The sequence below is a fragment of the Neopelma chrysocephalum genome, unplaced genomic scaffold, assembly GCF_003984885.1.
Source record: "Neopelma chrysocephalum unplaced genomic scaffold, ASM398488v2 Primary Assembly neopelma1_108, whole genome shotgun sequence".
NCBI classification, from domain to species: domain Eukaryota; kingdom Metazoa; phylum Chordata; class Aves; order Passeriformes; family Pipridae; genus Neopelma; species Neopelma chrysocephalum.
In genome coordinates, this window is record NW_020897773.1 from 2,702,876 (window position 1) to 2,730,160 (window position 27,285).

Genomic DNA, 27,285 nt, shown 5'->3' on the forward strand with positions numbered 1-27,285 from the left:
TCTTTTCTTTTCTTTTCTTTTCTTTTCTTTTCTTTTCTTTTCTTTTCCCTTCCTTTCCCCCTTTTCCTTCTCCCTTTCCCCCTTTTCCTCTCCCTTTTTCCCTTTCCCCTTTCTCGTTTTCCCTCTCCCTTCTCCCCTTTCTTTTTCCCCTCCTCCTCTTTTCTTTTTAAAGTAGAAGTGGTGAAAGGGGGATGGCTTTGCCCAGAGCTTTGAATCGCAGCGGAAATCGGTAGCGTTTGGGTGCCGGGCATCCTGCAGGATCACATTCCCATGACTTTTGCCTTGTTAGGGAGGAGTCTGGGGCAGCTGAGGAGTGTTTTTTATTTAATACTCGAAGTTAAGTGAATTCCTGGAGCCTTTCTCATATTTCCTAGTGGTTCAGCTGATGATGTTAAACTATGCACGTAGGCTCGTGGTGTTTGAAATCATTGCTGCAGAAATCTCTCCTGTAAATCCAGCCGGGGCTTTGGGAAAACAACCGGAGCGGATGCAGAATGATGTGCTACATGGGGTTGAAATGATTAGACTGCACTTACCATATATACCCCTAGTGCAAATCCCAGAGATGGTGTTTCAAACGTACTGTAGATGGGAAAAAATATAGAAAGTGTTCGTTTTCTGGCTTTAGGTAAGTACTCACTGAAGGGAGGCTGTGCAGTGAGGTTTTTTTAAAAGATGTAGATGTCCTGACATTTGTGGTAAATAAGTGTGCTGAGAAAACTGCTGACTAAGGTATTTTAGGGAGCCAAGCAAAAGTTAAATTGCATAGTTCTGTGCTTCCCCAGTGTTTTTTCCGTGAGGTGGAGTGGAATAGAAACCCCGACAGATTTCTCTGCAAACAGGACTTAGTTTTTTTTGGGAGAGTGGTAATGACGGTCTGGGGAGGAGGGGACAGAAGTTTTGGAGACTGAGGCTCTTAAATATGAACTGTTTATTTTGCTGTTAACTCACTTTTGCCTGTCTAGGGACTGAGACTCTTCTCTATCTGTAAAAGAAGAAAAAGCAGTAGCTGAAGGCAACACTTGTTGCCTGGTTTCATGCACTGGAAGCATCTACAGGGAGAAGATGCTGTGAGGAAAGATTAACTGCTTTCTTGACTACATGTATGAGTCAAGGAGAACTTAGCACTGCACTCTGTAACTAGTTGTGGTCAAATATAGAAGTACTTTGTAAAACAGGAAGTGTGGCTGGAGATTATACTTAACTGATGTTGGAGTTGTAAATCACACCTCTGGGAAAACATGCCTGAAGGCAGGTACGAGGTGCTTGCTTCATGCTCAGGTGTGATTGTTTTCCTTCTTCCTAATGAATATATAATAAATGCTATTTTCTATTACTTTAAAAATTATTGGGATTTATAAGCTTAATGGCCCAGCTTGTTGATCTCTGAATAGCAAATTGATGTAAGCTTTTAAATTAATCTGTGTGTGAATATTAACTCCAGCATGGAGTGCATACAACTACACAAATAGAGATGCACTTTTATGGACAGTGTTTTACTTTGTGTTTTGGTAAACAAGGTCCCTCTAGTCCACCACTCCTTATGTTTTTGATCGTTATAAATATAAGTTGACGTCTTTTGCTTCAGGAAACCAGGCTACCCACATGTCTGTCTTAAAAGGCTTTTAGAGAGGAACCCAAAAGAGGCTTTTTTTGGTGTCTGCATTATGAATTATATTTTCTGACATGACTGTCATCAGTTGCTATTAAAAAATACCTCTATCCAAATAAACAAGGATTCAGCTGGGACAGTCCTTCTTATTAGTGTTGGTATTCCTATAACACTTTAAGGCAGGGAGAAGGGGAGTATCCCGCAATGGAGGAGAGAATTGATCTGTCAGAAAATGTTACTAATAGCTGTCTGGCAGTACTTTTCATGTTTAGAGACCTCTGCAAAGCTGAGGTCATCTCCAGGAGGGTATTAGCACTTGTGTGTTGGGCACTAAAGCATGAGATAGTTTTAAATGCAGATATAAAAACTGACTCTGAATCAAAAATAAATTTTTGAAAAAGGAAAATATTATATTGTTCAGTGAATATGCTAAATATAGTATTTCTGTTAGCTTCCTTACCTTTTAATATTCACTCTGAGATCAGTGGCAAAGGTTTTGAAGTGTGCTTCTATGTCATGTATTCTTTGTGACATTTCATCCATCCCTTCCCTTGGACACTGCAAACACTAGTAGAGGACCAGGTTTAAATTTGTTTCTAACTACAGACAGCTTAGTATTTTGATATGTGATCTGTGTGCCAAAGCACTCAGGCTTGCCTTTTTTTTTTTTTTTAATCCAGAGGACTGCTTAATCCTAAAAAAAAAAAAAAAAGGCTTTTGATATTACAGAAGTGGGACAACCACCCATGACTGCATTCCTGATGTTTGGTAGCCCATTATAAATGTCTGGTTCTGCTCGTGGGGGGAAAGGAGAGGGAGAGGTTTGGGATGTTAAACTACTTGCCAGAGCACTCCGTAGAGCTGCCGTGACCAGAGCTCTTTTGTGGGATGTGCGTGCGTCCCTAATAATAACATGTTTCCTAAACACAGCTAAAAATTGCTTCAATAGATGCAGTAGCAATCCATTAACTTAGTGACCTGCAGAAGTGCTGTAAATAAAAATAGTCTTATTTTCCTGTCTCTTCCAGGCCAGAGCACTGTGTTGAAGGTTGGTTGGCTTCTTTTTTTTTTTTTTTTTTAATTACAGTAACCCAACAAACCTTCCCTACAGTAAAATGTCAGCTAATGTCAATAAACAGTTTACATGAGACTCTACTGCAATTGTCCCTTGGCTCTCTGAAATCTGCCTACAGAGTGTAAGTTATGCAGTCACTATGGTGATGCTGAAGAGGAGTGCGATTCAGAGAGGATAAAGCACGACTGGGCCAGGAAACTGAATGGGAGTGGGAACAGAAGCACCTTTCAGGGGTGAGCCCGCACTGCTCCCCACAGCTTGACCAGCAACCTCTGCCTTCTCCCCATCCCTCTTCTAACAGAGGGTTTTACTTAGGGAAAGAAGAAAGGCCCCATGGAAGGGTGTGTTGTGTAGACGAGAGAAACACATACACGCAGTGAAGAGAATTTTTTAAATATCTTGTCTAACTTGATGATAGGAAGAAATTAAGTGCAGCAGCGCAGAGTAGTCAGTCAAAAGCCAATTTCCAGCTAAAAAACATTTAAGGATTGCAGTCTTGCAACAGCACTTTATAACACAAAAAAAAAAAAGAAGAAAGTTTTACCAATACACTGTTGCATGTAACTATTTTGTTTTCAGGAGACGCAATTGCATCTTGTGTAACAACTTGCAATCATGTCTTCACACAAATAATGTGTCTTAGATATCCAGATAGGAAGAGATTAACAACACTGAGTAGTTAATATTGATTTGATTAGCCTTTTGTTATTTCTTCTAGGAAAAGTGAGTTTTCCTCTGTTAAAGGTGTTCACTAAAACATAGATAACTCATTTTTGTTTTTTAGGATTTAGTCATGTTCTCATTCAAGCTAGTAAAAACGTTCCTACTGTCTTTGATAGCAGACTGTGTCCTCTTGAGGGTTTTTGTGACCATCCCGTTTGCCAGCAAATGGGGCACAAACCTGGGTACACCTTGTCTTGTCTTCTCTGTTACCAGCTTGGAGTCCAAAGATGCACAGAATCACGTGCTACTAGACATGTGTTACTTGGAACTGGAACAGTCTGTTACCTTCTGAGATAGGAAACCCACCCTGTAAACAGGAAAATGCGGGACATCCGAGATGGAACTCTTGAGTGTCATCTGGAGGAAATGACAGAAACTAGAACTGAGGTACCCAAGAAAGATGCTTAGACTTGTGTCGAGCAATGGTGTTTGCTATTTTTGCAGTAAGACATGATGATATGCCAGAGATGTATGGGTTTTGTCACTTTGATTGCATGGAAAAAAACCCCAAACAGGTTATAAGTGTACCTGTATCCGGCTCTTTCATATATGCCAGAATTATCTAGAGTTGGTGCTGTGATGTAAGGTGTGGTTGCATCTTCCTGAAACAGAATAGTTACATGCAGCTGGGGATCGGGAAAACTTTTTTTCTTTTATGTTAGAAAGTGCTCGTTGCAAGCCTGGGATCTTTGAATGTTTTGTAGCTGGAGATGGGCTTTTAATTGACTTCTCCGTGCTGTCACATTCACTGACTTGTGTTTTGTAATGTGTTTGCATATGGGCTAAGTCACAGCAAGTAGTGTAGGAACTGCTGCAAATAACCTTTTAGTTCTCCTCACGAGAGAGAGGTGGCCTGAAGGTTAAGAGGACTGCTATTGTGTTTTGCAGCTCAATGCTTGGCTGTGTGCACTGATGGAGAAGTTCTTGAGTGACTTCCAAGAGTGGTTTCAGGTCTGCATTCTGGGATCTTTCCAATGGCAATAAATTGGATTTCTATTTTAGTTTATTTAATTTATGTTTATTTATTTATTTATTTTAGTGTATTCTATTTAGTTTATCTTATCCCATTCTCAAAGTTATGTTCCCAATAACAAGCTCTACAAAATCCTTGAGAGGAATGGCCATGCAGATCCCAGGTGATTGTGTTGCCATGATTTTTAAAAATTTCTCAGCTCCTATAGAAAATACCTTTGGCTGGTCTCCATAAAATCATATGGAAACTTTCAGTAAAATGCTGTCTCTATGCTTTGCTGCCTTAATTTTTATTCCTCACTAAGAAAACACTGAAGGACAAGGCTGATCTGACTCACCCGTGGTGGTGTGGCTGCTGGAGTGGGGTGAGGGAGGGTGTGGGAATTAGAGCTTACTCTGAATGGGAAGATTGGTTGAAGCCGATGGTGTTACACACAAGACCAGTCATGCATGATGTTTTGTTGTCTTTTTGAGGCAGCTTTAGAATGACTTCACATCTGAGTGTTAGGGAAGGTCTCCTAGAATGGATCTGGACATGAAAAGGAGTTTACTTACAGTGCATAGCAGCTGAGGTTTGGGTGATTATTCATGGCAAAGATGAGAACTGTTCTGAATAGCTATGCTAAATTTTCATATAAACTGGAAGGTCCTCACCATCTAACCTCCTCCTGCTGCGAGCAAGAAGAGCTACTTCTTTTGAGATGACCCACTTCAGCCCCAGCCGAGCAGGCTTGGATAGTTAGCAGGGATATGAATCTGCTGCTTTTCTTTCATTTTTAATTTGAGAGCTTCCCATAGGTTTTCCCTCCCTTGTGAATCTCATACTGCTTACAGCCTTTAAAGCATGAGATGTGACTCTGAGGCAGAGGAGTCGGCAATTCTTCAGGCCTCCCTTGTCCAGTGCCTGTGTGTAGCATCCCTCCCGAGCTGGATGCTGGATGCTCTCCCAGCATGCAGAGACTGTCAGTGCTGTAGCTGTCAGTACTTGTCCTTGTGGTGGGGCGTCCCCCACATCCCAAACTGTGACATCATCCTCACTAGGGACCTTTTTCTATCAAGGGAAGTTGTCTCCACTTGTGAATGTACTGTGATGTTTGTGTTGATGCCCTTAAAAATGTCAGTTTTCTCAAGCCTGCGTGTGCGTCTACCAACCACCTTGTTTGTAACCTCCCCTTTGACTCAGGGCAGAAACAAGTAATGGCGAGAGGTGTTTGCAAGAGCTGCGCCTGCCTTTGCTCTGGGGACGTGCTCTCTGTCAAAAGCTGAAAGCTTTAATTCCTCCAGCTCTCAGGGCCAAGAGTTAGGAATTCCAAATTAAACAGATTAGCTGTGAGCTCCAAAATTCTCCCAGCTGTGCCCATGCCCCAGAGAGCAGGCAATGTAAATATAAGGTCACACTGTACTTTGAAGTTGTATATTTTTGACTATTACACCAGTTCCTTTTTCTAAAATGAGTAATGCAGTGGGAGGCTTAATCCATGTATATATCCCAAATACCAGTGAGAGCCAAGAAATTCCTGTTTCCCGTCAGTTGTGCCTTTTACTTATGTTTATTTCAGAGTTATATGTTGGAGAAGTTTTTTTGGGTGTGTCTAGGAGAGGCAGAGCAGTGTTAAATGAAAGTGCGGCCATATGTAGTATCAAAAAAAATTTGAGACAAATCATCATAAATCAAGGAGTATTTTATGTAGAAGGTGTGCTTCAAGTTTTTTTCCAGAGTTAAGTAATAACTGAAACAGTGATACAAAGAATATGACTGTAAAATACAGAGATAAATCTGCCATATTATACTTGGATATCACAAGGGCTTAGAAACGTTTAGGGTATTTTATATACCATATGTTCTTTATTGCTTAACCCGCAGAGAATTTGTACTTCCCTGCAAGACTACTACACTTTATGGCAAAATGTGTGAAGAATTGTCTACATATGTGTTCAAGAAGCAGTAACAACTCGTATGGTATCATTATGGGACAGCTTCACCATAGCCTGCACAGTATGCAGAGTTTTGCATTAATTTTCTGTATAACCTGTATGCAACAGATGACCTTGTTCCTGGAAATATAATTGACACGTAGTAGTGTATGGAGTCCATAGTTTTTCTGGAAGGGTGGAAATAAAATGTCCAGACGTTGTCCACAGAGTAGCTCATGAGAAGAACTCAGCTTGTTTTGAAGGATTTATTTAACTGTTTTGTCACACTGAGCGTATATAAATCTGGGGTTTTTTTTGAGCTTGAAACAGTTAGTTAGGCTGATATTTGCCCAATAAAACCCCACTGTGCAAGTGGCTCTCATAAGATATATGCTCAGGTGTTAAAAAGACAATTTGTTCAGAGGATGTATGGCTTAACAGTTTTGAAGCTGCGATGGCCTCTGGAGCTAGAGAGGCAAGAAGAAATGTATTCATAAAATTATGCTTTCCTCTGTGTTTGGGAATGTGAGCACTACCTATTAAACTTTGTATTTACTTGCTTTATGCTTTGCAGAAGGGAAGTGTTTCCCATCATTCCCCATTCGTTGACCCCACACTCCTCCAATATTTTTAAGGAGGACCTTTGTGTTTAAGTCAGAAGGGACATGCTTGAGGGTTTTAACTGGTGCCAAATTTTAGGGAAGACCCTGGGAGTGAGATGCACAGAGGGTTCAATCATACACTATGCTGCTTCAGATTCTGCTCCTTCCCTGTTGTGAAGGAGGTGATGCAAGGCTGCACCATCAGGGTGGTGGGGATATTGCTGTTGACAACTGAGCATCCTCAGCTTGCTGAGGATTGAGGTGTGTCTGGATTAAAAGTAGCAAAGTCAATACCTTGAATTGCAATGTGGAGTGAGTAGGAAGTTATTATTAGTGTTCAGTGTAGGAAGAGGTAACAGTATTCCCCAGCAAGGCACAAAAGTTGAGTATTTTTGCTGTAGATTTGATCTGGGAATTCTGAAGCAACAAAGGACCCAGTAATAGCTACAGCCTGTGAAATCTTTCAATAATAGGGTAGAATTTCTTTTCCTTCCATCCTTGAGGTATTAAAATGAAGAAATTAAGCTGCAACTACTGTTCATTAAATGCTGAGGGACTGCGTTAATCTGATAAATGGGAAGATCATTTTCAGCAGAAGAGGATGAATTGAGATGAGTCATAACTTTTGGGTTCACTGGCATTAATGCATTTAGGAGCAACTCTTTATTTCAGCCAGCTTTTTTTTATTGGCAGTTTCAATATTATAAAAATGGTATTTCCTGTCACATATCTGAAGGAGATACCACACGTGCTTGTAATTTAAATGTTATGGGCCACATAACTTATATGGTAATGGAGATCAATGGCATCTTGTATCATTTTCCTCTTAGCCAAAGCATTTGGGTTACATTTATGGGGATCCCATGGGGGCCCTTTGCTATTTGGAGGCAAAACACATCCATCCTGAAGCCCAAATTTACTGCAATTTCAAGGAAGAACATCCCAATTCATAAGGAGGAATCTGGAGAACCGTTTAGGACAAAATAGAACTTGAAAGCATTCCTTTATTGTGTTGTGCAGATGTAAAAGCATCAGAGAACCAGTGATGTAGCTTAAGACTTATTTTATATTTTTTTAAATACTAGGTGAAGGGTTCATTTCCTTTTATTAGCATGACACTATACCAACAGCTTGTAGAAATCCATTTGGACTTTTTTCCTCCATTCCTAGTAGTCAGTTTTGGGGATCAGTAGAGCAACAATAGGGGAACTGCTATCAATTGCAACACTTACTTCTTGCCTGTGTGTTTTGGCTATCATCAGTACCTTTTTCCTTTAAAAAAAACTCACATGTATCTGGAACAGTAACAAAAGGTCAAAGCTTCAGCTCCAGACAGGTACAATTGAAGGTATTGTGACTGCAGAGGAGAGCTCCATCTGTGAAAGTTGTTTTCTTCATTGACATTTATTGATTGAAATTAAATATTTGGCAGGTGGATTTCAGACATCTTTTTTTTGGTAACAGGAAAAAATCTGCCAAATAATCTGTAACATCACATTTTAAAAAGTGAACAGTAACATTGTGGAAAAAAAAAACCCAAACATCTCAAAATAATAAAAGACACTGAAAAGCTTCATTTCTAACAAGGAAGGGAAACAGGCTGCAAAATGTGTTCTTTATTGTAAGCCACATTTCTATTTACTTACATTCCCATTTTATGATTTCTCTTTTACTGGTGCGTCTCAGTGTTGTGTGATTTGCCCCCTGAGTGTGGCTGTGGTCACACCAAAGGTCTGTGCCTCGTCAGGCTGCCGAGCTCACCGTCAGTTCTGCTGAGCTTCGCCCAGTACTCCAGGATCATCCCTGGAGCCCCTCTGGAGAGAAAGGCTCCCTCTCCCATCCACAGCATGTTTTTTTTCTCTCCCTGGCAGATGCTTATCTCTTGTAAATTCCAGAGGAGTTTTTGGTGGCAGCCTTTGAGGCTGTTTCCTTATGCTCTTTGTCTACCAGGCTGCCCCACGGTCTTGGCTGTTACAAGAAAAACCACTACCCGAGACAGCATCACGTAAGCTGCTGTTAACAAATGACACTTGTTGAAGATGAAACAGAGGCTGAAAACTTTGACATTTCCCAATCTAGAAATAATCAATATATACTGCTTAAGGAGGCATGGTGGCAACCAGAGGGAGAGGGGGAGAAGGGTGTGGAACAGGAGACAAAAATGATGACCAAGTCCAAGAACAAATAGCTATGATTTTTCTTTCCATTGTTGCACTTTATTTTGATGATGTGATTGTGTGGGTGAATGATACACTGGTACTTGTGTGTGTCTGAGCTATGATAGTAATTTGTGACTTGTTTGTTCCTTTTCTCTCTCTCTTTCTGTAAGTGGAGAGTGCTTATAAAATAACTAGCATAGTGCAAATATTTTTCTGAACAAAAAGGTCGAGAGTTCAAAAACTAATGAAGGACCAGAGTCCTCCTCCACTGCAAGCCCTCAGTTGTTCAGCTGCAGAGAGAGTGGGCTGTGCCATGGTTTATGGTACTTTCTTAAAGGCCACAAACTGGCCAAGAAATAATGAAGAAATGGTAAAAATAATGACTCGTAGCATAAGATTTCACTTGGCTGAACTGTGGCATGTCTAGAAATTAACTGTTCTCTAAATGTTACAGATAAAGAATGGCTTTTATGGTTACGTGATTGTGTGCTGTAGTGCTGTGCAATTAATAAATGGCCTAACTGTGGCTGTCTGTGCATGAAGGGAAATAGCTTTAAGTCATCGTTAGCTGACCTTAATTAACAGAGTAATGTATGTGCAGGTGGTTTTTGTCTATATGAACTTTGCCTTCTTTGTGCTTTCAGGCAAATGTGAATGTGTTCTGACATAACAAGAATAACTTTTTATCAAATGAGCGATGCTTATATGTGCCCCGTGGTGCTTCATTGTACTCGATTCCTCCTCAGGCATTAGCAATTTATTGCTCACTCCCTCATCAGTCAGGAGCAGTGGGGAGGAAAAACTTTGGGGACAGCATACTCTGCATAAGGATGCAGTGAACACATTTAAAGTTCAGCAGCACACGATTTAAAACCACGAAGGCAAGATTAATTATTTACTGGTTATAGTCCTGCTCCGAGGACATCCAGCTGAGCCCTTTACCAAAGACACTTTGTTTGATGGAGTGTAGTTTATTAATTGGTTTAAAGACCTGTCCTTTTTCCAGGCCACCAGCCAATTCAGTGCTTAGCAGAGATGTTGTTACTTGGCCTTGACTTTTGTTTCACCAGTGTTTTATCTGCAGTGGATGCTCATAGTCTACCCCTTAACAGGAACGTATCGCTCATTCTTAGGGCTAATTTCTCGTTTATGAGTTTAATGCCTCTCCACCCTTCTTTCTAACATGTCCAGTCCTTGAGAGCATAAGTCTGGGTTGAAGGAACTGATGTAAAGAGATTCCTGTCCAGGTCTGGAAGGCATCTGGGGCCAGTCTACCCATGCTGTTCCTGACAGGAGGCACCTCAGATGTCAGCATGGAGTGGGTGATGAGTCCCAGGTCTGTTCTGGTGGCCACAACATGCTCCTGCTGCCTCTCACCTGTGGATGCTCATGGAACCGCTCTGTTTGCCCATGTCCATCGCAGAAGGAGAACACCTGCCTTGATTGCTCAATGCATGTGTTATCTTGGTGGGCTGGTTGCCCTTGACAGCGGTAGTACGTGTACCTTTGCCATCAGCACCTAGTTGCTACAGCTTTTCATGAAAAAAATAATCCCCTCTCACCTTCTGGATTTTCTTTTTGGAAACAGTTGCACCATTCTTAGTAAAGTGCTGTTTTGTTACATGAGGGGAAGGAGGGGAAGCCTCACCTGGAACAGATGCCTAGTATGGAAAATTTCTGTCCATATTGCAAAATACATGTAAGCTGTATAGTATTATGCTGTATAGTATTAAGCTGAAAGTATTATGCAAGCAGTCCTATACCACTGTGGGGCTTTCTGCTCTCTGACTGAGAGGCTGCGTTCATCAGATGCTCTGAACAGCTCACAGAGCTTAGAACTCCCTTTCGTCCCCAACATGGGAGAGCAGTGGGGATTCCAGGGCAGCTTATCTGTTTCTACACAGCTATGCCAGATTATACATGTAAAACACAAAGTACACTGGATTTGTGAACTGCTTGCAAATTTGAGCTTTGTGTGTTTTGAATTTTATAAGGGTTAGGTTTGTTTTGTCTTTCAAGAGAATTTATTTCTGTTCGTGTTTGTTGTTTCTTCATAGACGGTGTGCGGGTGATGTGTGTGCAAGTGCCTCAAGCTTCTACAAGATGTGTTCCACAAATCCAGCAAATTGGGTCACCTTCGATGATGAGCCACTCTTCCAGTCACCTCAGAAATCAGTTGATACTCAGAGTAGCTGTAAAGCAAATGGCCTTAGACTCAATCTGTCTAGTGTGCATGAGTCTTCAAGTAGGTCATCTTCTACAGGCAGCACTCCACTCTCATCTCCTGTAGTTGATTTCTACCTAAGTCCTGGACCTCCCAGCAACTCTCCGCTTACTACACCTACCAGAGACTACCCAGGAAACCCGTGTATCCCAAAGTCTGGGATTCACATGCTTTATCCCATCCCTGAATGGCCTTCAAACGTTAACCTTCTTCCATCACCCGGGATTTGCTCATCCCTAGCCTCACAGAAACCAAGCAGCCTTCCTTTGAACACCTCACCTAATGACCATCCAGTTAAGACTTCAGTCTCCAAATCAGCAGACAAAGGAAGCCCTAACTCACCAGGAAGCTGTGAGGAGTTAGCTCCAGGGCGCTTCCCATACATCCAGAGTGACTGTGCTTTTTCTAGTCCTTTTTGGAAGGAAGGGTGCTCTCTCAGCATGTCACCAGCTACTGTTAGCATGCACAAGAAGGACAGAGTGCTTGACAGGAGCATCTGTCATCCTAAAGACAAAGAAACTTGTCACGATCAGAAAAGCCTTAACCAGGGCTCCTTCAGTTACATCTGTGAGAGGCTTGAACACCTGCAGGTTGATAGCTGTGACACCGTGGAAAACCCACCCATCTCCAGCACTCACACGTGGCAAAAGCTCTCCCCCACTGTCCCACAGAGCCTCTTCAGGAGCCGGAAAGCAGATGGGTGGCCATTCATGCTGAGGATTCCTGAAAAGAAGAACATGATGTCCTCTCGGCAATGGGGCCCTATTTACCTGAGTGTCCTACCTGGAGGTGTATTGCAGATGTATTATGAAAAGGGCCTGGAGAAACCTTTCAAGGAGTTCCAGCTGCAGCCACAATGTAAGCTGTCCGAACCCAAATTAGAGAGCTACAATGTCTCGGGAAAAATCCACACCGTGAAGATCGAGTGTGTGTCATACACAGAGAAGAGGAGATATCATCCCAAAGTAGAAGTGATCCATGAGCCAGAGGTTGAGCAGATGTTAAAACTGGGCACCACAGATTATAATGACTTCACTGATTTCCTCGTAACGGTTGAAGAAGAGCTTATGAAACTTCCTACTGTTTCTAGACAAAAGAGGAATTATGAAGAGCAAGAAATGACTCTGGAAATAGTGGATAACTTCTGGGGGAAAGTCACTAAGGCAGAAGGAAAACTCGTAGAAAGCGCCGTCATCACGCACATTTACTGCCTCTGTTTTGTGAATGGAGGTGCCGACTGTTTTCTAACCCTGAATGACCTGGAGCTCCAGAAGAGGGACGAGCGTTACTTCGACAAGGAGGAGGAGAAGAAGTGGATCAATATTCTCGATTGCCATTTCCATAACTGTGTCAAAGCGCAGGAATTCGAGCAGTCGCGGATTATTAAGTTTACCCCCCCGGATGCCTGTAGGCTGGAACTGATGCGTTTCAGGACACGGTACAATGGGCAAGACCTTCCCTTCTCTGTGAAGGCTGCGGTAGTGGTTCAGGGGGCATACATTGAACTTCAGGCTTTTATAAATATGTCTTCAACTGCTCCGATCCCAACGTGTTTACCCTCTGTGAAATACTGTGAAAACGTTATGATACGCTTTCCTGTTCCCACACAGTGGATCAAAGCACTTTGGACCATGAACCTCCAAAGGCAGAAGTCCCTAAAAGCAAAAATGAACAGGAGAGCATGCCTTGGAGCTTTGCATGAGGTTGAATCCGACCCTGTAATACAAGTCTCAGTTGGAACAGCAAAATATGAGAGTGCCTACAGGGCTGTGGTGTGGAAGATTGACAGGCTTCCAGATAAAAATTCAAGTAAATAATTTGCACTATAAAGTTATGGGATTGGGTGTGTGTCTTCACTGTTTTTGTGCTTGTGTACCTCCATTAGCTGCCTGTTTTGGGTTTTTATCTGTGTGCTGCTATTGGTAGAAGCTGGAGTAATCTTTTAGGAAAAAGAGAATATAGCCTTTTTTTTTTTAAACCATATTTTCCTAATTTATTTGATGGAGACAGATGTATTATTGTCAATCATTTTAAGTGAGCAGCATCATGGAAGTGGATCTCATCATTCTCAGTAAACATCAAGTCTGCAGTAAGACAGAGGAAAGGGTTTGTTCTTTCTGTATATCAGCTGGGCAATGGGTGGGATGGGAAGAATCTTTTGGTAAAATGATTCATCCATCTGATATCACACAGTTAATAGAAAAGGTGTTATTGTCACTGTTGGGTGTGGCTTTCCAACATTGTTTAAGAAATGGTAAGTATGATACATAACTAGAAAATTCTGTGGCCAAATTTCCCATAGCAAGGTGACTGTGCTTTTGCAAAGGCTGATATCTAGTACCTCTTTCATCAGTTTGTGCATTGAGACCGTACATTCATGGCAATAGCTGCACTGACGAAAATTGCCTCCCATTTTATTCCCATTTCTTTCTGGTGGTGGTATCTCACTGAAAACTTGCAGCAATAAAACCAGCTATGTTTATGGTTGCATACATGGAGGTAGTTAATTTACCAGAAAAAATATGACTTTTTGGAGAAGAAAGATATAAATATTTGGTTTTAAAATTCCAATTTTCAATCATGTTACCAGTACTTTTCTAAAGGCATAATACTTTTCTAAAGGCATAAAACTTTTCTAAAGGCATAAAAATTCTTGAGGAATACAATATCCTGCTTTAAGTTCTGTAGAGTGAAGGCATTTGATCCTTTGCTTGAATATGCATTATATGTACTTTGGGCTTCGGGAATTTGTGTAAGACAAGGGCACCTGTTAAAGCATTTTGCCTAAAATATCTGTATAATCTGTACTTTTAAAAAGGGGGTAAGTGTGTGTTACTAACAAATGGATTGTCCTAGTCTTGTATTATCCTAACTGCCTCTTTAAAATGTCCAGAAAAGATTTCATCTTCTTAAGTCCTGGTTTCAGGTATGCTAGTAATAAGCTGACATATTAACTCCCAGGTTCTGACAGCTAGATGCATGTGCAGGTGAGAGTTAACATTCAAAAGTATTAAAAAAAAAAAAAGAAAAGAGTAAATGCAAAAAAATTCCCAAGGATTTTTTTTCCCCCTCTATTTTAACTAATTTTAAGTCATAGTTAATCTGACCTGTTGTTCAGGTACTTATGACTTTATTTTATTTTTTTACAATTTGATATTTGAGTTAAGATTGATATTTCAGTGACAGAAGTAACAGATTGACAGAAAAACTGAGGCAGGAGCAAATGAAAAGGGAATATTATCCTGAGGCTATGTGTGAACTAAATTGCCTGTGGATTAGAACAGCATTTGTAATCATCCTGCATCAAGAGATGAGAGCTGGTATGTTTACTAACAATGCTGCATGGAAACGCTGGTCCCCTTTGTGTGTCTACTGGGACTTGCTCAGGTGCTGAGGTCTCTCAAGGCTTGAGTGATTGTGCCTTTCACTTCCCCGTGATGCACTCGGTGGGAGGAACAGCACAAACCCCGCTGCGGTCACAATCAGAAATTATGTTGCATTAATACCACCTCTGTTTTTCCCTTTCTTTTGCTTTGGAGGAAGCTGTGGTTGGCTTGGATCTGTGGCTAATGCCGTATATAGTTCCCCCTGAAATGGCCGAGCCCCCCCTTTTACATGCTGGGTTTCTGCTGCTCTGCTCGGAGAGGATGCTGGTGGCTGCCAAGGCAGTGGGAGAGAGGAGGAGATGCAGCACCAGCAGACGTGCCAACATAAGTCAGGGAGCCAAGCCAGAACTAATGGTGGGGGGAGAGAAATGACAGAGAGAAGGAAGATAAGGGGAGGCAGTAAAGGAGGAGTTGAGGAGACTGGAAAACGGACAGGGAGGGCAGAGGAGTTGATGAAGAGATGTTGGAGAATTAGTAGGCAGAAAAATATTCTTCAGGACTTCTAGATCTGTAGATATGGGTGGCCTGTGCTCCAGGTTTCAAGGGTTTGCACCTTGAAATGCTGCTGTGACCCATGTGTTTTTCTAAGGCTTACTGGACTAACTGTTTGGGAAGCTTTTAGTATTCTTTGCTATTTCATATAGATTTGGTTCTGCAAAACCAAGTCAACAATTTAGGAAATTTTAAAGATTTTAAGTCTTCCAAAGTTTTTAATTCCCTACAGTTCTTTCACCTTAAGATTTGGTGTGCACAATTAACTTTATGTTATTTGAAAGTAAAAACTGTTTTTTTTGTGGCATTCTGCAGCTTTATGTTATTTTCTACCAGTAGCTTAAACTTTTGACATTTGAATAATTCCTCTGGCTGAGACCTGCAAAATCATTTGTATCCTTGAAATGTTCATGAGTTTGAAAAAACATTTTAGTAGTAATGCTGCCTGGTCAAATTTTAAACCTCTTTATCAAGTGGTCTGTACACAGTTAAGAGTTTAAAAATAGAGTTGTCCAAAGGCGTGCCAAAAATCTGGAAACAGTCAGACTAATAGAAATATGTAAACTTTCATAATATGTTTATCGCAGTGGGAAAAATATGCCGAGGCTTTTCCTGTCAAAAAGCCTTTACCCAAGGCTTCTTAAAAAAAAAAAAAGGAGAGAAGGGAAGGTTGCCTGTAGTTATATTGTGGCTTCAATAATAGACATTGAAATCTGTTATTATCCACTGGATTCTACTAAAGCACTTCCTTAGAAAAGTGGTCAAGTGAAGTCGTTATGAGCTGTGAGATACTCCAGACTTTTAAAAGCTGCCTGTGTTTATTCAGATATACATATGTAGAGTTTGTAGAGCTTGGAGTCAGAATGTTAGCATTATTTAAAAAAAAAAGGTTAAAAAAAGGTAAAAAAAAGTAAAAAAGCCACAGACGTTGAAGGGCTGATCCAATGAAATTTCTGCAAATTGATTCTATATTTCTGTATTCAGGGCACTTGTAAGGAAATGCAAAACATTAACGATTTTAGCACGGTACGGGGGCCAGTCTTTGCAGTGGAGAAATTGCGTGCACCTGTCTCACCCAGGGAGCTGAGGAGAATCTTTGAAATGCTCTGTTTTAATTGCTTGCTGTGTAAATTTGTGTCCCGTGGTGTTTCCTGCTAGGACACCTCCATCCTTGGGCCGTTGTGTAAAGCAACAGCTCTTCAGCTGATTATTTCTTCTTTTATTCTGCATCCTGGAGCCACACTGAGGAAGCAGTGATTAAACAACACAGCAAATTGGAGCCAGGGGAGCTTGTGGCTGCTGGCGGCCCTTTACTGCCTTTAGCATCTGAGCATGGACTCTGGAGTGTGGGAGGTGATGCGGTTCCCAGCAACTGCTGCTGCTTTTCTTATTTTCTAAATTGCCTAGGTGGAAACTCCAAGCCATGACTTTGTCAGGTGGGCTCCATCCCTGCCCAGCCACCTCCTTCTGGCACCAGCACCATTGCAAACTACTCCTTGGTGGTAGTACCATTCCCACTCCCCTACTTCCTATGCATTTCTCCCAGCAGGTTGGGTAAATGCACTCATTTAGACATAGCTGCAGGAGTTATTAACTTCTAACAATCCTATTATAAATCTGTGTCTTAGGAATTGCTGATGTTTTCGTGTTCAAAATAAGACTTTTATAATTGGACCAATTTTGGCAAAAATAGAATTACCACTTAACTGAAATAACCAGTACATTTTTTTGGCTTAAATTGCTTGGCTTCAGGAACCTTTCTCAGATCAAGGTTGCTACTTATACAGGTGAATAAGGTCTAAACAGTGTGAATAGATGCAAAGTCAGATTATTAATTGCTTGGCTTCAGGAACCTTTCTCAGATCAGCGTTGCTTGAATGCTACTTATACAGGTGAATAAGTTCTAAACAGTGTGAATAGATGCAAAGTTAGATTATTTATTGCTTTTGAAATGCCATATGAGTGTTAAATGATATTTTGAATCTAGTGTCATCGTTTTACTGATCTTTTGTTTGTTTGTTTTGGCTTTCTTGTCGGTATTCTTCAGAGAAAGAGAGCAAGAATTTGGAATGTTTTTTAGGATACAAGAGCCAGACTTGAAGAATCAGGACAGACTAAAGTCTCTCAATCACAGAAGTCTTAACAAGCTGCATAGACACCTAAACTGTAGGATTTTTGTCTCCTAAGTCAGCTAGTGAAAGCTCAGTTATCTCCCCAAATTATCTGGTTGCCTTTCAGGAGTGATTCATTTTCATTGTGCCAGGTGCTCATTTTTCCATGATGCCTGTTGGGCCACATTTTAGATAGCTGGGCTTGCATCTGGATATGTTGTCTCATGGTATGCAGATTACACTGTGCCTACTCCAACCCACTTGTCTTTCCACAGAACTACCTTCTCTCTCCTTCTGGCCATTAGAGCACTGCAGTTTGTTTGGCAAAAGGATCCTGTACATGCATCCTCTCTTTGTTCTTCTAACTCCAGTGTAATACAAGGCCTGGGAAGCAGTAGTTTCATGGAGCAGAAATGACAAGGACTGGCCAATTTTAGGTGGAAACTAAGGCTATGTTTGGTCAACTAATGTTGGTTGGTCACTTTGTCATCTGACAGCTGATGGGAAGAAGTTGCTCTACGCTCCTAGCACAGCTCAGCGGTGCTAGGAGTTCAGAAGGACTTCTCCACAAGTGAAGTGGTGAGTACCTCCTTCTGACATTGACATTGGTACAAGGGATAGATGGGCTGGGGGGAACCCTGTATTTTAGGAGCATGCAAAAATGTCCAGTGGAGGCTGCTCCACAGGACCCGAGGCAGTAGCCTTACTGAGATCCCAAAACTATTGTCTCTACCTTTGCAGGTTACCACCTAAGGAAAGGGAAGCATCCCAGAACTCACTGCATCCCAACACCAAGACCACCTCATGGGTATAGGTCAGATGGAATATAAACCCAGAGATTTCTTAAAGGGCTGTATGGTACTCAATCACAACTAACATCAGCAGACCAAGAGGAATGGTCTAGGCTGTGGACCATTTATGCCTGGACTCAAGTGCACACCTATCATCCAACATTTGCCATCAGATCTGCCTAGGAAAATTCCAAGCAGTGGTTATTTCTGGATTCTGTTTCTGAGAAGACAAAATACTTTTCCAGGCAACTCCCACTGCTGTTTGTTTCTTCAAAGGCCTCCCCCCCCTCCAGCTGGAAGATGCTGAATTTGATCTCCAAAAGCCCTTAGGTCTGTGCCGGTTTCCTTCTACCACAAATGGACTCCAAACAACAAACCCTTTCTCCTCAGATCCTTGATTAACCATAGACCCAGAAGCAGAGAGTGCCGCTTCCCTAGCCAAGACATGACATGCCATCTTGGTGCTGCAACCCCTGCTGTCTTCCTCAGGATGCTTCAGTTGTGTCTGACATTGTGCAGTCTGCACAGCCCAGCCCAGCAAACAGCACAAAGACCAGGACAACAAAGTCTGTTTGTTGCCAAGCTGCATCCTGGCACCACCACAGGAGAATGGACCAGACCCAGGGAGCCAAAAGGAGTACAGCTCAGGTGGTTTGTGGTGCTGTGGCACCCCCACCATGGGATGATGTCTCGTGGTTTGGCTCTGAAACGGGGGTGCTCCTTATGACCTCCTTCACTGCTGATGCTGCTGTCACCACAGCTGTTGCTGGGATGACAGAGGATTCAAGGATGGAGAGGCACACCTCAACAGGGGCTCATTCCACCACGTCCAGGATGTCCGGAAGAGGGACTGTGGACCAAGAGAGTGTTAGGGCAGGAGAAATGGGCTTGGACACAGCAAGAGATGAGCAGCAGCAGATCACGGACAAGGCTCACATCACAGAGATACAGAGATCTGCCCATCCCTGGGTACGAGTGATGAAACGTCACCTCCTTACGCTTGTTCAGTGCTGCAGCTTCATTCTGTGGGTGTTGGCGGGTGTCTCTAACCCTTATTTCTGACTTTGTTCCCTCCTCTATTTCCGTAATAAAATCCCTAATGTTATAGTTTTACTGGTCTCTGTGTTTTGTGTTATTGTCCTGAGACTTCAGCCACATGCTGCATGCCCCTGGCATGGCACTCTTTGCAAACTGGGTGTCTTTGTGCTTTAGTGCCCTGAAAGACCCTATCCTGTGGTGTGCTCAGAGGTGTGAGCAATGTCTCACACATGCTGAGAGCCCTAATTTAGCTCAAATTGCAGTCAGTCCCTCTTACTGCACCCCCACACCAGCCTTGCTATCTAGTTGTGTGTGACTGAGCCCAGTTCATGCACAAGTGCACTAAACAGCAGGCTCTTGTATGAAAGGAAAGTGGTAGTGCTGCTCCTTTTGGTCATGGGCCATGGGTTGGGTGATGGTTGTCATTTTTCCAGTGCAGATGGGTTGTAAAGCATTGTGCCTTGACTGATGAGGTGGGTGGATTGCAAGCTCTGCAAGGAGGGGTGAAGTTCTTCCATCTGATCTCTCCAGCCTGTCCTGCTTGCTTTGGTTTCCCTCCCTCTGTGCTGGCATTGGCCATTGCTGGGTGCCTACTCGCTCACCTTAAAGGTGCTGCTATTATATTGGACGTATTTAGGGGAGCTTTGTTCCCAGAACTTGGGACCTACACATTTTTTGTTGCAGTGATCCCTACCAGTCCCTTTTATGGATCTGCCCTTGCATTTATGTGTGAGTTGCATGACATCTTCCCACAATTTCTGTCACCATTTCCTTATGAGCATGTATTAGAGCTGTGCCTTCATAGAAAGAAGCATCTGCTCCCACGTGGGGAGTGGTTGCTGGCTCTCCATTGTGATACATGTTTCTTCAGAGGCGCCTGGGAGACTTCATGGCCAGAGTTTGATACTCTTCCATGGTGCAGGATCCTAGCTGGTGTGCATATAGCACTATTTTCTGAAATCCATGTAAAGAATCAGCATTTAGGATAAGGATGGAATGCGATGTACTGCTGGGAGCAAGTCTGCAGGGGATGCTTGTAAATCAGTCGCATATGGAGTCCAGCTGGTGAAGGACTGCACTTGTCCAGTGACAAGTCTCTTCTCTGAAGTGGTGGCTGTAAATGCTGCTGTGTTCCTCTGTGTGTGTCTGTCTTTGGGGCATCGAACACTTGCAGTCAGCAAACGGCTTTGTAAGCTACTGTTGATTTTTGCTGTTATTAAACATGTTAAAAAGAAGGGTGGAGAAAAAGACTAAAGAGTCAGAGGCCTCCTCCTCTGAAATTTAGGGGCTGATAATCCAAAGGACACTGCCTATTCCTTCCTCCCTTTCCCTCACCTTTTATTCCAGGCAGTCAGGTTTTAATTGTGCTGTTGAGTGTAACAGCAAAGAAGAGGGAGGGGAATTATTAATTATGTTAATTATGTAATTAGTAAAAAAATGTGAATTGTTTTAGTATGATTAAGAATAAAGAGCATGAATTTCATGCTCTTCAAGCCTTGATTTTTGGGGCCTTTTGATTTATGCCAGACTTGAAATGAAATGTGGAGGATGGTTTATTGAATCAGACTTTGCTCCAGTGCAGTCAGAGATATGTGTGACAGAACTGTGCCCATCAAATTGCTCAAATGTAAATTATTTCCTAAACTCCTGGGCAGGCTGTGAGACAGATTCTGGGAAAACCTGCAGCACAGAGCAGAGGATGGCCCAAGGCTCCTAGGAGCAATGGAGATGTAGCTTTTTTGTTTATTTTTGCCTTACAAAATGCCTGTGAGCCTGTGGATGTGGAATATTACCATGACTTTTCCCATGGGATGAATAAAGCTCAGAGTGTGTTAACTCCATCTTCAGTATTTCCTTCATTCTGATATGAAATTGATTCCTGTCACCAGAGGAAGCCAGTGCATAAAGAATTGAACATTTTTGCCTGAACTTTGAGATGCCATTCATTGTAATGGATGAAAACCAAATATACACTGCCAGGCTTGCCTTTGACAAAATACAGCCAATCCTTTCTCTGCTTTTTTTTTTTCCTGCCTGCAGCCAAAGCATAGTTAGTTGTCTATGCTGATGATTAAAATACTGGAGAGAAGGAGAAATACAGAATTACGACGTTTTGCCCTAAAGAATTTGGAGAGGATTCTTTTTGTTATGTTATATTGTACTGCTTTCATGGACATAGTGAGCCTACTGACTTCAGTTGCTTTGGGAAGCAGGCTTTCACCTTGGTGTTCCTCTGTGCCAAAAGTGCTTTCCCATATCACTGCCACATGTAAGAAATGCTAAAGCAACTGATCCCTGGGATCTAAGCTTGGATTACGCTGCTCCAGAATATCCTGCACATGGCCTTCATGACTCTGCTTTATAACATGGCAGTTATTTTAGCAATACTTTTTTTTTTCTGAAGACATGGGGTTATGTTCTTTTCCTGCAACAAACCAAGCTAGAAAGGGAGTCCAGGTAGCCCTTAGCCTGGCAGCTGGGATATATCTTGTTTGAGGAGCACTCTGAGCTGTGCCTTTATCTTTCTGCTGTAGACATACTGTAATAAATGATGTTACACAAGATAGCTGTAGTACTTGAAATAAACACTCCAGTAAAATTCCTACAGCAGAGATCTCTGGAAAGGGGGCTTGTTGCACACAGGGCAGGATCTCTGCCTTAGATGCACTGGTTCCTTTCAGTTTTTATTTTCCTATGAGCATAAGAAGTGCATTTTTAAGGGAAAACTTAGATTCTTCCAAACAGTATGAATATAGCAATGAAGCCCTAAGTTTGTAACATTCTTCTCTCAATTAGAAGCTGGAAGGATCTGATAAATCTTGCATAAATTAATTTGTAAAACTGCAATGATTGTGAAAATTGTGCTGAAGCAGAAAAATATGAGTAAAGTGGCACCTTATGTCCAAGTAGAAAAATATTATAGATAGAATAATCTTGTATCATAACAACTGCTCTGTATTTATAAAAAATAGAGCTGTTCTCTCTTGCTAGGAGATGAACCTTATATTGTAAACAAAGAAAAGATAATTCACTGATGATGTGGTGGTTTTCTTTTTGTTTTCCAAGGTTCAGATCATCCCCACAGCCTGTCTTATAAGTTGGAACTTGGATCAGACCAGGAAATACCATCTGACTGGTACCCATTTGCTACTGTCCAGTTTGTTGTTCATGATACCTGTGCCTCAGGAACAGAAGTCAAGTCCCTGGGCGTAGAGAGTGATCTGCAGCCCCAGAAACACGTGGTTCAGAAAGCTTTTTACAATTGCCAGGTATTTTCAGGGCTGTGCTTTCCATATTTTCCTCTTCTTCTTCTTCCCTACTCCCCCATACAGTATTTGAAAAGCAAATGTACTCTGTGTTCTAAACATATATTGCATGTACTTTTGATAATGATTTTGAGCAAAAGAATTATTAAATAATAATTCCTTGTCTGATCAAAGATGGTGCTGAAAAACAGAACTGTGAATGCAGCCTTGTTTTTCCTCAGTTGAGCTATTTTTGGGAGTAGTGGTTTTGAAATCTGTTGGGTCTGGAAATGTTTTGGTTCTTGTCAAAGCTTTTTTTCATGTCATTGCTGCAGTTCACATTTTCAGTGTCCAATTATTTGCTAATTCTACCTGGTTCTTTTTGTTTTCTAACTACAGGTTGAAATTGAAAAGAAGTGGATTAGGCTTGATGGAGAAGACCCAGATAAGGCTGGCAACTGCCTAATGCAGTGAAAGAGAGGAGGCACCATCATAGGATATTAGTAGGAATCAATTTACATAGGAAATTCTATTGTTAGAAGAAGCGCAGTGACCTAGTTTAGGATAAACATGGTCATTGAATTTTTTTTAATGCTTATGGGTTTGATTCTGCAAATCAGTACTTGTTTGACTGGCCTGCATTCAAGTAAGCTTCCTGTCGTGGGAATACCGGTATGAGTAAGCTCTCCTTATAAAGAGCTGCAGGATGTGAGCACTTAATTGACTGATTGTAATATATTCTTTTCCTGTTGTGTATCTATGACTTGGGTATGATCTCATACTCCATGTTGAAATGTAATGGCACTACTTAAAGAATTCATGTCACTTGGACATGTAATATTTGGTAATAAAAACTTCCAGACTGCTTATGTGCAGACCAGCATCTGTGTAAGGTCCAACAGGAGCAATTATACTTCTTAGTGCTGTTTGAAAACTCAAGTCCCTCATGTTTCTGCTCCCCTTGATGTATGTGAACAGAAGAAGTCAAAACACTATTCTTGACAAGAGCCTTAATTAATGAGTTGGAAACTGGATGATTTCATTGGTAAAGTGGGGAAAGTTCCTCTGCAATAATACTCTTCATTTTTCTGTGGCTGTGACTGTCTCCTCCCCAGCACTTTATAGGTTCACTCAAAGTAATCTCGAGGGGAAAAAAAACATATGGCACATGTGATTGTAATTTCTGTGCCAGCATTAGAAAATTCTTTTTCACTACTGTAGCAAGTGAGGTAAGGGGTGGATCCTCAGCAAGTGTAAATCAGTCCAGGCCCATTTCGTCTGATGAGGCTTTGAGAATATACACCAGAGGAGGTTTTCCCCCACAAGCTGAGGAAAAGGCTGATGGCTGCTGTTTGCTCTGGGTCTCCTTTAGGATGCAAATTCCAGATGTTGGTTTGGAAATTGCAGAAGTTGTGGCTTTGAGTAACTTTTAAGACAGTCTTTTCATACATGGGAATGGAGATGTTTTCATGCTACTGGCTTTAAAGGCATTTTCCATGGGGAAATAGTGCAGGAATGGGCTTTCACAAGAGAAATGTGATGCTTCATCAGGCAACCTGAGCTACTAATCATGTCAGTGTGTTAAATATGTTTTCAACAAACAATTGTCTTTTAGGGAAAGGCTCTAATACTTCCCCTCAGCCATTATCCCCTTGGTCATTTTCTGCAGGCTGTAATTCCAGGTCTGAAAAAAATCTTATAAATTGAAAAAATGCTCCTGATACTTTTTTTTTGGCTGCAGTTTTCCTAAAACTATCCTTACTTCAAACTGAAATTAGTGGAGAACAAAAATATAGTAATGCACTGCCTCACTTTATATTTTGTACAGCTTGTAACTGTTTATATGAACACTGTGTAAAAATACAGATAAATGTTATTCCCCAAAAGTAGAAATATGTGGGATATGCACTGAGAAAATTACCAGTCTGAGGAAACAGAAGGCCATAATATGAACCTAGTTCATCACAATAAACTTTTCCCCCCATTTGGAAGCTGAGAATGAAATGGGTAATAGATTCTACAGTAAGTCCTGAGGGCAGGTTTTTTATGGGTATTGCATTGCCAAAGCTCCAAATAGACTATTATGGTATTTGGGCTTCTCTATATATCCCTTTTTATTAGCAGATTATATTGTTATAAATCTAAGCAAGCATTGGAGTATAGGAGTGATCCAAATATGTCTCAGCTCTTCCATCCTCCATCCGTGTTTTGAATTGAGAAACCATTAGCACCTTTAAATCGTGTTTGTTGTGTTTTATTAATAATTAATTTTGGTTTATATACTGCTCGGCTGAACTAAGGGGCAAAGTGTTTGTACTTGGCACCGTGACAGGTTCTGCAGTTTGCTGAAGTCCATGGTTATGCTAGAGCTACAATATCTATTAACCTCTTTGCTCCATGAGGTAGAGGAAGCAAAATATGTGTTGCAAATACCTGCACAAACCTTTGTCTGAGGCTGATTTGTTTTGACTTGCATTAATACATCTAATTTAGTAAACCTGTTAACAGTGGTTACTCTCCAAAGCCTGTCTTGCACACCTGGCCCCTATTTTTCTGTTTCTTAAGAAAGAGGAACTCTTTCACCTTAGTGCCTCCATTCACAGCACTCATCTCCTGGGCATTTAGTACCTGGTGGTGTTACAGAAGCAGTGGCTGCTTTTCTTCTCTCAGGCGTCTGCTTTGTTTCAGGATGTGTTTAAGACGCTTGTCTAGTGTTGACCCTTCAAGATATGAGCTATTGTTTTGAGTGAGTGGCCTAAATGATGAACAACCACCTTAGAAGTCATCATTCCTCGTAATGAATCTGTATCTGGTATGGTGCAAATGGTCATTCAGACTTGCTGAACTCATTAACATAAAAAGGTCAAGGTACAGCCTTATATGTGTTGCAGACTCTTGGATTTCCATCTGAGGCTTGCAAGTCTTGCTATTAACTTTAATAGGAATTGGATCAGGATCACAGGGAATTAATTCCACAGAAATATTGCCACACTGAAAGAAAGTTACTCTGTTTAATACATGGCTTTCTGTTTAAACCTGACAATTAGTGCAGCCTAGGGTTGAATAATTGCCCTGTTCAGTCTCAAACTGATGTTTATATGCCTTGGTGTCAGAATATTTAAAAATAGGCTGCAGTTTAATGAAGGAAAGTTTGGGTTGTCTGACTTTTTTCCCTCCTCAAATTCTAACTTCCTATTCTATTGCAACGCGCCTAAGCAGAAACACCCTGGCTTCCCCTTTTTTCTGCACTGTCTGGTGACCTTGAGTATAACCTACTGAGCAAATATTCTCGATGTTTATGACTCATTTGCTAACATTTTCCATGAACACAACATAGTGAGTAAACATACCGGCTTTGATTCTTTAAAAATCTGGGCTATAAGTAGTCTAATTGTAATTTTTTTTTTGGGGGGGGGGAATGGAGAGGAAGAACAGTTGCAATAAGCTGTTGTGATGCTCGGTGTCCAGCTAGCAGAAGGATTGGATCTTTAAATAACCCATGAGGTACACTGGCATCACGTGAGGAACCAGGTTTCACACGTATCTGATCTCTGCTTCCCGCAGCGAGTGCCTGCAGTCACTGCAATGCTTCCAACTGTTTGGGTCACTTAAGATGCTGACATTTTGCTAACATTTACTACAAGGCAGTGTTTAGATACTATCTGTGTTTCCTTCACAGAAGACCAGCAGGGTGTGGGATATTTTGTATTTAAAACATAAAACAATGAGAACAGCTATTTTTATAGTGTGTTTGCCTTACTTACGAAGTGTCGTATTAGCTGAAACCGACAAACCTTATCTTCGCCTTCATCTTTCTCAAACTAATTGTATTACTGTAGGTAAATGGTACTTGATGTAATTTTGGATTCAAACACCCGTTGAAGTCAATGGAAGTCTTTTAGCTGACAAAATGGGATCTGCATCAAAATCTCTAAGGGGAGGAAAAAAAAAAGAAGAAAGAAATCGTGGTAATGGGCTGTAGAAGATTTTTGATGTTAGTAAGCAACCTGCAATGCGTGCTTATTCCAACCAGAAAAGAGCACAAAGGATAGGAAAAGAGATGTTACTGGGTGTCAACGCTGAAGCTTTGCAGTGTTTGGAAACAATGGTCCAGTTGCCCCTGTGTAGCAGCTCCTGAGAATTGAGGATGATGATGCATTCCATTGAACTTGGTGCCAAGCCACTGTCATCCTTGGTTTTTTTTTCCAGATTCTGTATTAATTGTCCAAAAGTACTTTACATCTGAAAACATATTTTCACATGTTACTTTTGGTTGTGCTTATTTTACTTGACAGGCTTCTTAGCTGCAGTATTGTTGTCCATACTTCTATTTTGCATTTATTTGTCTTTTGGTAACTAAACACACTAATTGCTGCAGTTAGTAGTTCTTAGCAATAATTCTGATAACTCTGAAGCAGTGTTGTTGCTGTTAATGGAAACTATAATTTTATTTGGGTCTCTTTGTCAGTATAAGTACAAACAGATCATGCTGATAATCTTGTAATAACATTTTGTAGATTGCATATTGATTAAAAAAATAAAGTTGTATTTCAAACTAGCAGTTTCTTGTCCCCTCACTAGAAATTTATCAAGCTAGTTTTACATTTACTATAATTAACTGGTTGATCTCAATCATCAGGTATTGCAGTTTATTAGAAAGAACTGTTCTTCTCTGTGAGTGGGTAACACCACTCCTCATACTAGATAAACCTAGTTGCAGGAAGCTCAATGATGCACTATATTCCATTGATCATAGAATGGTTTGTGTTGAAAAGGACCTTGAAGATTATCCAGTTCCAGGCTCCTTGCCATGGGCAGGGATACCTTCCACTAGACCAGGTTGCTCAAAGCCTCATCTAACCTGACCTTGGACACTTTCAGGGATGAGGCATCCACAGCTTCTTTGGGCAACCTGTTCCAGTGCCTCACCACCCTCATGGT

General features: G+C 41.3%; 1 protein-coding gene across 8 annotated transcripts in view; it reads left to right on the forward strand.

The window, feature by feature from the left end:
- The window catches only part of STON1 (stonin 1), a 27,319-nt gene extending 417 nt beyond the window's left edge, over positions 1 to 26,902 (forward strand). For 2 of the 8 annotated variants that reach the window (XM_027696523.1, XM_027696522.1), the window contains exons 2-4: positions 11,115 to 13,090; positions 22,166 to 22,368; positions 22,744 to 26,902. In XM_027696523.1, coding sequence (XP_027552324.1) covers positions 11,161 to 13,090; positions 22,166 to 22,368; positions 22,744 to 22,818 — 2,208 coding nt within the window. In that variant the 5' untranslated portion in view covers positions 11,115 to 11,160 and the 3' untranslated portion in view covers positions 22,819 to 26,902. Of the gene's footprint in view, positions 1 to 298; positions 629 to 5,447; positions 5,499 to 11,114; positions 13,091 to 17,206; positions 17,850 to 18,011; positions 19,169 to 22,165; positions 22,369 to 22,743 lie in introns of those variants that run through there. The other 6 variants (XR_003536372.1, XM_027696524.1, XR_003536371.1 and 3 more) reach the window with 6 other exon arrangements.
- Positions 26,903 to 27,285: the final 383 nt, after the last annotated feature.